Source organism: Solanum stenotomum, chromosome 1 (genome assembly GCF_019186545.1).
Source record: "Solanum stenotomum isolate F172 chromosome 1, ASM1918654v1, whole genome shotgun sequence".
NCBI classification, from domain to species: Eukaryota; Viridiplantae; Streptophyta; class Magnoliopsida; order Solanales; family Solanaceae; genus Solanum; species Solanum stenotomum.
The window spans coordinates 24,256,440-24,269,117 of record NC_064282.1 but is presented as its reverse complement, the minus strand read 5'-3'; the positions used below and the strand labels follow the sequence as shown (position 1 = coordinate 24,269,117).

The 12,678-nt window shown below is 35.7% G+C and overlaps 2 protein-coding genes across 2 annotated transcripts; both read right to left on the bottom strand.

Moving 5' to 3' along the window:
* Positions 1-1,705: 1,705 nt before the first annotated feature.
* Positions 1,706-2,403, bottom strand: LOC125866010 (uncharacterized). Its single transcript, XM_049546322.1, has 3 exons — positions 2,243-2,403; positions 1,902-2,024; positions 1,706-1,850 (listed from the first exon to the last, which is right to left on the bottom strand). Exons 1-3 carry the CDS (start codon positions 2,401-2,403, stop codon positions 1,706-1,708), a joined length of 429 nt encoding a protein of 142 aa, XP_049402279.1.
* Positions 2,404-2,617: 214 nt separating this feature from the next.
* LOC125865921 (uncharacterized) lies at positions 2,618-3,241 on the bottom strand. The gene has a single exon (XM_049546219.1). The coding sequence runs from the start codon at positions 3,239-3,241 to the stop codon at positions 2,618-2,620; it is 624 nt and encodes a 207-aa protein (XP_049402176.1).
* Positions 3,242-12,678: the final 9,437 nt, after the last annotated feature.

The following is a 12,678-nucleotide window of genomic DNA, read 5'->3' as shown; positions in this document are numbered from 1 at the left end:
GCTAATATGGGTAACTAAATCCACAACTAGGGTTGTGGGAACCATGAGCGATTTACAAAGTATGAATAGTAAATAAGCAATTCTTAAACAGTGTTTTGCATGCATTGATAATTCTTTCGTTTAAAAGTCTTTTTAACGGTGGCCAACATTAGAACTTGTCTTATTACTACTTGCCGGACCAAGGAGGTAATTAACGAAAAAAGAATTATCAACATAGATTTAGTGTGATACTATCTAATAGGCTAGTGCCGATTGGTGCGAAGTAATAACTAAGCCAAACATCGATTATGATGTCTAATATGAGGTAGAGGTAAGGGTTAGAAAATTATACACACGTAGCCGGACTAAGGTGCGGGGTGAAATTCTCTAGATGCCGGACCAAGGATTTAGAGATACCTAACTTATCACTTTGCATGTAGTACACTAGGAAAGGATTGCTATTACTAGGATTACTGCGTTATGAGCTTGTGGGGAACACGTATACCCTAGTTATATCTCTCATCTTGATAACAACCAAAATTGAGTTTTGATTACTGATTACTTATTAAATTCTTACTATTTATTTCACACAAAAAAAAAAAACCCTTTTTAATTTACCTGTTTCTGGAAGTAATTTGACTAATTGACTATAATTGTTGGTTAAAGTAAAGTCTAAACCATTTTCCTCGTGGGATCGACCCCAACCTACAAGTTGGGTTCTTTACTTGATAACGATCGCATATACTTCTGTAGGGAGGTGTAATTTGAGTGTATCAACTAGCTGCTCCTACATACAACAAGCTAATTCACTAATATTTACAAGAAAAACAAGAATCTTATGAAATTCAAATAGGATATTGTGTTACTCTATGCAAACACTCCCTCCATGTTATACTATTTCTCCCTTTTATATGTATGTGTATCACTATATCCTGAATGATCACTTCAGAGAGGAAAGGTTTTTGTTGGAATCGAATGAAATTTCTAGCTTGCCACACCTTATGCACAGTCATTGCAAATAGACAGGTAGTTATCTCAGCTTGACCTCCTCGTCTTCTAGCAACTTGGCTCATCCACTTCACCTCATTTTCCCAGTCTTGTATTTGTCTTTGTCTGTTATACCCCATTCATTATAGCAACCTCCTTCATATCCTCCTAGTCACATCACATTCAAAGAATAAATGTGAGAATGTTTCTAGGTGTTGCCCACAGAAGGCACAATCAAGGGGAACATTAATACCAAACTTTTGCAATCTCTCAACTGTTGCCAAACGTTTCTGTATAGCCAGCCACAAGATAAACTTGTATCTAGGATGTATCTTTGGATGCAGAACAAAATGTTTCCAAGTCACTTTGGGATGAACATACAATAAGTTGACATACATTTTATGGACCGAAAATTTCCCTCCCTACTGGACATTTCCAAGTTGTTGATGTATTGTTCCATGGCTTTGTAGTCGAGTGATCAATTGTTGTCTAGATTCCAATACCTTTCTCACCACCCATGAAGCTGTTTTGGGGATTTGGACTTGGGTAATATCACCCTTCTTGATATAATAACTGTGCACCCATTGAACTCAAAGACAATCCTTTTTCCTGTTGATATCCCATAGTAGCTTTAGAATTGCAGCTAAGTTCCAAATGCATAGATTTACTATATTTAGTCCACCTGCAGCCCCTGACAGGCACACATTAGACCAAGCCACCAAAGCTTTCTTGGACACTGTCACTGCACCTGTCCTAGTTGCATTCTACCAGCATATGACAATAACTTGGCAGACCAACAAGTAATTTTAGATGTTATCTTCTCAATGTGAGGCAAATAAGCAGCATCAATCAATTTCTTTGAAGAGAGAGGTACACCAAGGTACCTAAAAGGTAAGGTACCCACACTGAACCCCAATGCTTCTACAATGTCTTACTTTGTTTGATCACTTACTCCAGCAATATATATGGAACTTTTATCAGTGTTAGCTTGTAATCCAGATGCCTTGGAAAACTTTATGAAGACATCATACATTAATTTAACAGACACAATGTCAGCCCTGCAATACATCAACAGATCATCAGCAAAACAAATGTGTATGTTGTTCAGCTTTTCACATCTAGGATGATAGTTGAAATCCCCATTTAGAGCCGGTTGGTTAAGCTCTCTTCCCAGGTATTCCATAGCCAAGACAAAGAGATAAGGGGACATATGATCCCCTTGTCTAATGCCCCCCTTTGTGCTGGAAAAAGGGTCGTGAGTCCACCATTCATTAACAAGGAATAAGAGACAGTAGACACACAAGTCATAATCCAGTGCACTAATTTAGCAAGAAGTCCCAAATCACTCAGCAATTTCTCTAAAAATCCCCATTCCAAAGTGTCATAAGCCTTTCTCAGGTCCACTTTGAGCACACATCTAGCAGATATCCACTTCATATTATAATTTTTGAATATTTTATGGTTGACCATGATGTTATCCACTACACTTCTTCCTTCAACAAATGTTGATTGAGCTTTACTCACCAACCCTGAAATCACTTACTTCATTCTTCTTGTAAGAACTTTGGAAATGATTTTGTATAAAGTAGTGCAGCAAGCTATAGGCCTATAACTTTCACTTTTGTAGGTGCTGGAATTTTAGGAATCAGTGTCACAACTGTGACATTGATAGAATGATACAAATTGCAGTATGAAAAAAGTTCTTAACAGCAATAATAACATCATTTTGGACCACATCCCAGTTCTTGGTGAAAAATTCAATTGGATATCCATCAACACCTGGAGCTTTATCTTTGGGCATCTCTTTAATAGCCTCCAAAATTTCTGTTGTGGTGACCTCTTTAATAAGGTCTCTCTGTTGTGCTATGGAAAGACATTCTCCATCTCTAACCACCTTAGTATTTAGACATGTCAATGCAGATGCTCTAGTCCCCATCAACCCCTTGAAAACAGAAATAAACTCATTCTCAATTAGATTAGGTTCTGTCAGCTTGTTTCCTGCTTCATTATAAATGGATGAGATGGTATTGTAGCTGGTCCTAATCTTCCACTGAGCATGAAAGTATTTGGTATTGGAGTCCCCATGATCTATCCATGTTGCCCTAGATTTGTGTCTTATTACAAGCTCCTCAATATTACTCCACTTCTCAATATCTATTAAGATTTTCTTCTCCTGCTCTATGATACTTTGATCCAAGTTACTTGTTTGCAGGTTTGTTTGTAAGATATCTAGTTGTTCCCTCAACACATTCAACTTTTGTTTATACGAGGCCATTTATGCATTCATCCCTTCACATTGATCTTTGAATTTATTAAGTTTCTTCCATATCTACTTCATTGGTCACTCCCAAGTACTTTCACCCCAAGCCTTATTCAGAGTTGCAGCAAAATCAGGATGTTCCATCATATTAGTATAAAATCTAAAGACTCTAGGATGAATGTTATGATGTTGTGTACACTTAATCAATATTGGGGAGTGGTCAGATACTGAAGGATTCAAAAAATCAGCTTCCACATGACCAAATTGTTGTAGCCACTACATATTCCCAAAAGCCCAATAAATTTTACTATAGACCCTTTTATCACTTGCCTGTTTGTTGCACCAATTATAATGCCACCCAATAGCTCTAATATTTGTTAGTTGCAGATGATCTATTGCATTCTGAAACCCTTGTGTATCCTATTGTGTAACAAGGGATCCCAATCTATCTTCTGAACACAAGACACTGTTAAAGTCTCCACATACAACCCAAAGAAACTGTTGTTGCAATGTGATCTGCATAATATCTTGCCACAATATCTCTCTCCTCTTCAAGTCATTCTTTGCATACACAATAGTAACATAAAATCTAATCTGCACCCTCAGATCTTCCACTAAACAGTGGATATATTGTTCATGCACCTTGATGATTTGCACTTTCAGATGATCTTTCCATAAAATCCAGATTCTGTCATTACTGTCACCACCACTATAATTATGTGCATTTAGCCATCCTACAACAATTTTCCTTTTATTTGGGGTGCTTTATGTTCCTTGACCCTTGTTTCCAAACAACCAAACATATCTACTCTATGTTTATTTAGAAAGAGTTTGATCTCCTTTTGTTTATGGCCTTGGTTAAGGCCTCTAATATTCCAAGTAGAGATGATCATGTGGGAAGGAGTGACAAGTAGTTGCCAGCACTATTCCTACCTTTTTGCATCTGATCCTCTAGTGTAGTGTCATGACATTCCTTCACAAGTGTCTTCCCACTCCCTTGTCCAGGCTCAATTTCAGTAGCTGCATCTGTGTTCTCCACCACATGTTGCTTCCCACTCCATTGTCCAGGATAATTCTCAGTAGGTGCTGCTTCTGTACAGATATTGTCCTCAACATGTTGCCTCTCATTCCTTCCAAGACTAGGCTCATTTATAGGTTGTGTCACCATTGCATTTTCATTTGCTTCATCATTGATGCTGGCATCCTTTTTCTGATTCTAAACAGGTATCCATTTAGTAACCATCCTTCTTCTTTTACCTTCTGTTCTCTTACCCTTCCCTTGGTTCATGTTCATTCCTTTTAATTCAGTCTTGTCTCTTATTCTATCTGGGCATGTGTAAACCAGCATTCATCTTCCATATGTCCCAGTTTAATACAATTATTACAAAATTTGGGTCTTCATTCATATTAAATAGGTTGGTTCCAAGGCCCAGAAGGGGTTTCAACAATAATAGTATCTGGTAGGACTTTTGAAATATCCACCTCAATCAGTACCCTCGCATATGATATTTTCTCAGCTTTAGCAGTAAATCCATCCGTAACCAATGTAATCCCAATAGCACTAGCAACCTTGCTCAATGCTGTAGCAGACCAGTATCTAACAGGTAATCTGGGAAATTTTACCCAAATTGGAATCTGACTAAACATTTCAGCATCGAATTCAAAATCCACATCCCAATTCCTCAAAATCATGGGTCTGTTTCCATAGAAATAAGGTCTAGCCTGCATCACTTCCTCCTTTTCAACTATATTACGAAATTTAAAAATATAATATCCATCATCATGATATAGTACCTGGGGTTGTTCAACCAAACCCCATACCTTCTTGACATACTCTATCATTTGCAGCTCATACGGGTTATCTCTAATTATATATCTAATTAAAGTTGTTTCCTATTCCTTAATTTGTAGGAAAATACCCTCCTCCTCAATTGTCACAGTAAGTACACCCTCTTTAACCATAAGAGGAATAAAGTTCAAGGTCTTACCATTGTTGCGGTTGCATTTAGAAGAATCTCCTGCTGGAGTACGTTGTTTAGACATTTCAGCATCAGAAAATTATAGTCGCCTCTTCAGAGTCTCTTTCCCATCTGCATTCTCCAAGTGAATTTCATCTTCCACATTACTATCTTCATTCTCTAAAATCACACGAAATTTTGGGGGTAAGAAGCTCCCAAAAGTAAGCGGATTCAGCTGATGAGCTTCACCAGTAGCAGGGGTAACATTTTTTGGTGTTTGTGTATGGGTTGTTTGACGGCGGCGAGTCATCGGAAAGCACTCTCAATGCACAATTGTTGCCTTGCTATATATTGTGCGCTGAGAGCCCTAAAATCAGTGCTAAAGTGCGCCTACAAAAAGTCTTAATTATCTCTCAAACATGAATTTTTAATATTATTTACCTTCCTAAACTGTAAGAAGTATTAATTATCCCATGAAACAAGAATTTTTGAAACTATTTACCCCCTATTATAAAACATGGCATAAAAATATTACTCCGTCCAATTTATATGATCCATTTTTCTTTTTAGTCAATCACAAAAAGAATGACATTTATATTACGGACACGGCTTCATAGACTTTGTGCTCTGATACTAAGTTTGTCACGCCCCTAGCCTACACCTTGGGCGGGACTGGCACTTGAGAACCATTGCCTACCCCTAGCGAACCCTTGGCCTAGCTAGACTCTCAGCGGAAGACTTTAAGAATAAATAAGAGAAATCAAATGCAACTTTACTCAACTGTCTCAAAATAAACTTCGAATGTTTTAGAAACAAACATTCAGCTAGCCAAAGTGACAACTCAAGTCTTATAACAAAACAACTGAAATGAAAAGACTAAAGAACTATATCTATCTGTCTATGAAGCCTCTAATACTATGAAGGATGTTGGGACAACACCCCGACCATCCTAACAACTGAAATATTGAAACAACATAAAAAGGGATCCTCCGAAAAGTACGGAGGCTCACCAACTGACTCTGAATGCTCAACTAGATCAATGAAGCACTGGTTGCTGATCCTGGTTACCTGTATCTGCATGACGTCAGTACATTTAATGTACTAGCATGCGAGGGAAAAGCTAAACATGACATAAGCTTGAACTGAATTTTGAAAGAAACACTTACCTCAGCTTTACTCAACTCATGGATACTCAACTCAATGCTAATTCAACCATAAAGATGCAGTTTATGTAAACCATTTAAAACAGTAGATAACATCTCAAAGTATTGAAAAATGCAATAATATCTCAGTTGTATATAAGAATACAAAAATAAACTCTGTTTAGGAGATTCTCTAACCGACAACTATCACTATGAGCTATGTGATGATACAACGTCTCACCGACGCTGCCAGAACTGTCCTACAACTTTCCCGGATATAAAACGCCTCAACTAAGTGGATCCACTAAGCTATGCTTAAAATTATTAAGGAATCATCTAAAAAGTATGATCTTTTCTATCCACGTTGGCTACATGGTTTATGGAGACTTGAGTTATTATGAACTCATCCCCATATCGGTGCTCAATACTACTCCCAAAATATACTCAGCTCATATGTTTAAAAACATAACTCTTCTATGTGATTTGAGATAATTACTCAAAAACTAGCTAAACAATTCTCTTGGAAATTGTTGTTTCCTCTTTTGTTTAGATATGAAAACATTTACTCTTTGAGAATACTTTAGTTCCCATATAATCTTTTAAGAAAAAAAGAACTTCAATCTTACTCTTACTCAACTCAATGCTCAAGTCTTAAAACAAGTTGAAAACATTTGTAAAAGACTTTTGAAAAGATTTTAAGAACTCTCTGGACTTGGCTCTTAACTTTCCTTGAATTTGAATTTATGGATTCAAGGTTATGATTCAGATTTATGGATGATTTCTAGATGTTTAGAAGTCATTTAGAGTAGTTAGAATCGATAGTAAGTGTTAGTACACTTTAGAAGGACTCAGACGGACTAAATGGCGGCGCACTGCTGGTTCCCCCACTGCTAGCGCGGGGTGCCAGCCCCTAAAGTACATAGACTACTTTGTGGCACACTTCTAGCACGGCCACTTCTGGCGCGCGCCCCAGACCTCCCCTATGCAACCCTATTGCGTCCAAATCACATACGCAAGTGCACGTGGTCGTTCAAGTATTAAGGTGGATCTTTTTAAGAGCCGGGTATCGTACCCTTAGAATTACTTAACTTCTCTAACTTTCAGCTAAACACAAGGGTATTCAAGAGTTCCAAAGTGATTTAGTTTCTAATTCTAAGATTATAACAAAATGTAACAAAAGTGATTCAATTTCAAGGGTTTAAAAATAGTGATTGGGTAAAGTCCAGGGCTGCAACTTTTATCAGGATTCTTGTAATCAATATCATTCATATGGGCATTTATCAATTATCGAATCAATGAATCACAAGGTTAAATGTATGATCATGGTCTCCCGACCTCTAATCGCCTACGATAAATAACACCCTAACTACATCGCTGAGCGGGGATATGATGGATTAAGTACCAAGCATTACGATTTCTTCCTGTATGGTGACCCAATCATGGTTTCTAGGTATATCTATCCTAGATACAAATTAACCCTAGTTATTTAGAATTAATCATGCTCCTTATGTCCCACTTTCTATCCTCTTATTCCTCTCCCAAGTTTAATTTGGATAATGTATTTATTTCAATGGTGACCAGTCATGAAATACTTCAAGCAAGAACATAAGAAAGATTCATATGATAATTAACATTAACCCAATAACAAAATCAATAGATTATAATCATCCTATAGCCACAGCCTTAGAACTAGGGTATTTAGTTATTCATGATCCAAGAATCGATCAAACAATGTTCAAATAACATACAAAGATCGAAAGGAAAAGAGTTTAGAAAAGAACCCTAAAAACGGTGAAAACATTCTCCCAAGTCGTCGTTCTTCAAAACCTAGAAAAAGAATAATTAATAAAATAAAATAATAACATATTTATACTAAAAGTCGAAACGGCCAAAAATTAGAGCATAGGGCGCGACGCGGAGAGGCTTTAAATATTTGATTCCAGGCACAATAGCCTTCTCTGCGACGCAGACACTCCACGGAATGCTCTGCCTCTAACTCAACTTTTGTGAATAAAATAACAACCCTTCTCCGCGACGCGGAGAGTACACAGAGGGCTCTACCTACTGCTGACTCTCGTGAGTTAATTTAAGACCCCTTCTCCGCAACGCAGAGAGGATACGACAATGCCTTGATCTTCTTTTCTTCCTCTTTCTTCCATGCTTCTTTTTGCCTTTAATCTTCTGTGTTCCCCATTGTCCATTTTCGTGCTCGTTTCTCCTCTTAAGCTTACCTACACAACTAATCATATTGGTTAGCTCATAAACAAACAAAAGACTCGATAAAACTATAAACGAACACATATTGAATTCAAACTAAGCTTAATGCGGGCATCATTAGCTTTCTAGGCATATAAATATGCCTAAGATCAAACCCCGACGAATTTTTCAACTAGTTTTTATATCTTAATTCGACTAAATTCGATTTTTTTTTTCTCATTTTCTCTTTAGATTTGGTTACCCAATACATGTACCCAAGAATCTAAATCAAAACAACTCTTAAAATCGATAAGACTATCTCAAGAAACTCATCAATCCCATCCAAATTCAAGAATGAAAGACAATTTCAAGAACACAACTCAAGAACATCAAATGTTCAACTTTATAGGAAGGAAATACACTGAAATTAACATGATTGGAGCGTGGGTGAATGAACCCAACTCTATGACTCACATACCTCTTAGGGATCAACCCATGACGAAATCTGCAACGAAACCTTCAAGAACTTGATGAAATCTTGACCTTTTCTCCTCTTGAGTTCTTTCTCTAAAAACCTTAACGTGAAATTTGAGTGTGTAAACTGAACCAATTTAGTCTAGAACCCTAATTAATTATTAAAAACGAAACAACTTAATTGGGTAATGAAAAGACCAAAATACCCCTCTTAAATCCGGGTAACTTTCCTTATTGCCCGACTTCAAATGGGAATATCTCTCTCATACAAGCTCAAAAATTAGCAAACTTGGTGGTGTTGGAAAGATGATTCTAAGAACTTTCATTTGATATCTTATAGCCCACCTAACTCATTCTGTACTGAGAGTTATGGTCGTTTGAAATTGACCCAAAACTCATACTTAGCATAACTTGCCAAAATTTCCAAATTTATTCTTTCCAAAAATAGTTTCTTTCTAAAATTTTTTTCTAGAAATCTAATGATTTCATTGGTTCCATTACATGTTTTATGATCAATTTACACTATTAGATCACGTATAAAGGTTTATGAATGGGTTTCTAGGCTCAAGACAAGGGTTGATAGTTAACCATGCTTATAGACTCTGACTATGAAATGGGATTGTATATGAGATTGAAATATTAGAATTGTTGAGTTTATAATTTTACCCATTTTAGGGATTATTTATGTTGTTTTACCTATGTGGGGCTTATTTAAGTTGTTTTCCTCGTGTGGGGGCATATTACAGTGTTGGTCCATTGAGGAGGTTTATATGTGTTGTTTTCCCATTGAAGAAGTCTTTTATGATATTATTGCTTTGAGAGCATGAAATGCTTGAGTTAGGGGTTTGAGCTAATCTTATCATTTCTTAAAATGACATGAATGTATTTCAAATGATAAATTCATCTTTCGAAATCTCTTCTTCCACTATTTTTTCCATGTTCATGATTTACTGAGTTTAGGGAAATTCGAGCTCTTTTATGCATTCCATTGATTTGATATTATATATTTATTGTTAATTTTGTTGTCAGCATTCATCCTCAATATTATATAAGGTTTTTCATGGAAATTTGAGAAAAATGTGGAATTACTTTTTTGAGAAAGAAAGAGAAACATTGCTATAAGGTGGTGAGCGGACAAGATATTGCAATAATGAGATTTGGTATATGAATTGGACAAGATATTCGTCCCGAGCTCCCCTACCCCTCAAGGCATCGGGAGAAAATCAAATGGGAATTGAAATTCAAATTTCTTGGAAGATAAGGCTGGGGCAAAGATTTGTACAATATAGTGAAAATCTTGTTATACTAGATAGACTTGGCCCGTGCAACATCGGAGGACCTTTGTATTTCCAATCGTCGGTAGGAAACTCCAATTTTAAGTTTATTGAGAAAATAATAAAATATTTTTCTTTCTTAATTAGACATATATATCAACAAAAAAGCTTCGTGATATGAAGCATGATCATTTATGTGACTCATAGTGAGACGTATGATGAAATTCCAAAGATATGAAGACTAACAGTGCAAATATGCATGACAATGTAAAATCATTTCTCTATAGGTTCAATAAATTTCAACAATACATACTAAGTAATAATTACTCTATTTGCTATTCCTCCTCTTAATAAAATCGCTTAAACAAAATATTTAACATACCAACTTCTTAAATTTTCACGTGGGTCCAATACTATAACCAAACACTAATAAAAATAGTTATCCAAAAGCTCTCTGAAAGAATTGAACTCTAAGTAACAAAGGATAGGTGATATAGTCTCTTTTTGAAAACTGTTGAGACCAAACACTAACCAAAAAAAGTTCATGAAAAGCTCTCCAAGAAAATTATTGAGCTCCAAGAAGAGACAAAATTAATGCAACCGAAATGTGAATGTATATATCTATGGACTTCAAGTAATTAAGAACTTCAGTGTCATCTAGGTAAACTTATAGTTGAATAGAGCAAAATTTACAAACAACTCCTACATCATTGTTCCACCAAAATATTGTAGTGCTATTATCAATAAAGTATTTTGAATCAAATATTAAGAAGCTATGAATAAGAATGCTCTCCTAGTTGATACTCTAGCTAAGCCAATAGAGGATTGGAAACATGACAACTTTGGTTGCTGGTTATTCCCACAGTGGCATGAGCATTCAGGCCCTTGAGTTATTTGCAAAGATGATGAAGCTTCAGGTTCAACGTGATCAGTTTACATTTAGTAGTTGCCTATCTGTTTGTGCTGGAATAGCATCACTCAAGCACGGTAAGCAAATACATGCATTTCTGGGACTGTTGTTTAGTCACACCTAGACTTCCATGTGTGTTGCCACTATTTGTGTGCATGCCAAACTACAACACCATCACAAAATTTACAATAAGCTAAAATAAATAAGGAGTTATTTTGTAGGATATATTGGAGAAAATAATACAAGTATTAGTTAGCCATGGTATTATTACCATACAAAGAAGATCTAATGCTCCCAACCATTGAGCATCTAAATTCATCTTGCACAATTTTCTAGGATCAAGTTGCAATTCTCCTCTTCAGGCTAGACTAAAAATTATATACGCTGGGCTTCTGCCTTTGTACCTTTAATTAATATAAAAATATACACCCAACTGAAATTCTTGGTTTCAATTACTCCACCAGCAATGACCCCCAAATGTCATGACAATGAATATGTAAACAAATTATTTCTCAAATTTGTGTTAGCTTGTTGTCCTTACTTTATAGTCAGTTCAATTTCTTAGTCATCTGACCAGTGTATTGACTTGTTGTCCTTACTTTATAGTCAATTCATATCTAGTATCAATGAACTACATCTGTTTTCTTTCTGTGTCGAACAGTACAAATACACTTGCACCTAAAGCTACCTTTTTTTTTACCTGATCATTCATTAAGAATACTTGAAATCCTTTGGTACAATTACTCATTCGATAAATAAGTCTAAAGTCAGATACTGATGATATCTATGTTCACCTATGTAATTTTGAGATCTATTTCAAGTCGTTCCATTTTACAAGGGAGAGTAGAATAAAAAAGAAGAAAGCACCTTGATTTAAGTACTTTTTTCATTGGTTGGTGCTGCCAGAATAAACTTGAAATTCAATTGTTTTCCATATTAGATGTTATGTCTAGAAACTTTGCTTAGGGGAATTGGGACAAAAGAATGGTTGGGACAACAAACATTTATCTCCAAATTCGATAGATATAGCTTGATCATATACTTCATTACAAGTTTACAACTATATGATTCAGAGCTATTCAGAGTATCATTCATATTTGATCCCTTTAACTTTCATATTCGAGTTGGTACTCTACTTATTAGATGCCTTAGTTCCCTCTATAACATTTTGGAACAGTCATTTGAGTATCAAAAAGTAATCCAAGTTCCTTCCTTACTATTATTCCTAAGTTTAAATATCGACTCAGAACTATAAAAGATATTTTGAACAAGATAAAGAAAGAAGCAGTAAACCAATGAAGGAATGCACTAACTTTCATTAACGAATACATAGAAGTATTCCAAAAGGAGTCAACTACTAAACAAAGTATTGAAATAGAAGAAGATAGATACAATTAGAGATTGAAGTTCAGTTCATACAAAAGGGAATGGAAATGATAAAAATTGAAATAAATAAATAAAAATATAGCTTACCAAACACGAAGACTGCTGATGACCG

What these genes read in the sequence shown, in the direction of transcription:
- LOC125866010 (XM_049546322.1), bottom strand. Translation starts at nt 2,403, where the DNA reads ATGAAGTGGATATCTGCTAGATGTGTGCTCAAAGTGGACCTGAGAAAG. An exon ending in TCTACTGTCTCTTATTCCTT is followed by an intron (nt 2,025 to 2,242) that starts GTTAATGAATGG and finishes GATGTATTGCAG; the next exon opens with GGCTGACATTGTGTCTGTTA. An exon ending in GGAGTAAGTGATCAAACAAA is followed by an intron (nt 1,851 to 1,901) that starts GTAAGACATTGT and finishes CTTACCTTTTAG; the next exon opens with GTACCTTGGTGTACCTCTCT.
- LOC125865921 (XM_049546219.1), bottom strand. Translation starts at nt 3,241, where the DNA reads ATGGCCTCGTATAAACAAAAGTTGAATGTGTTGAGGGAACAACTAGAT.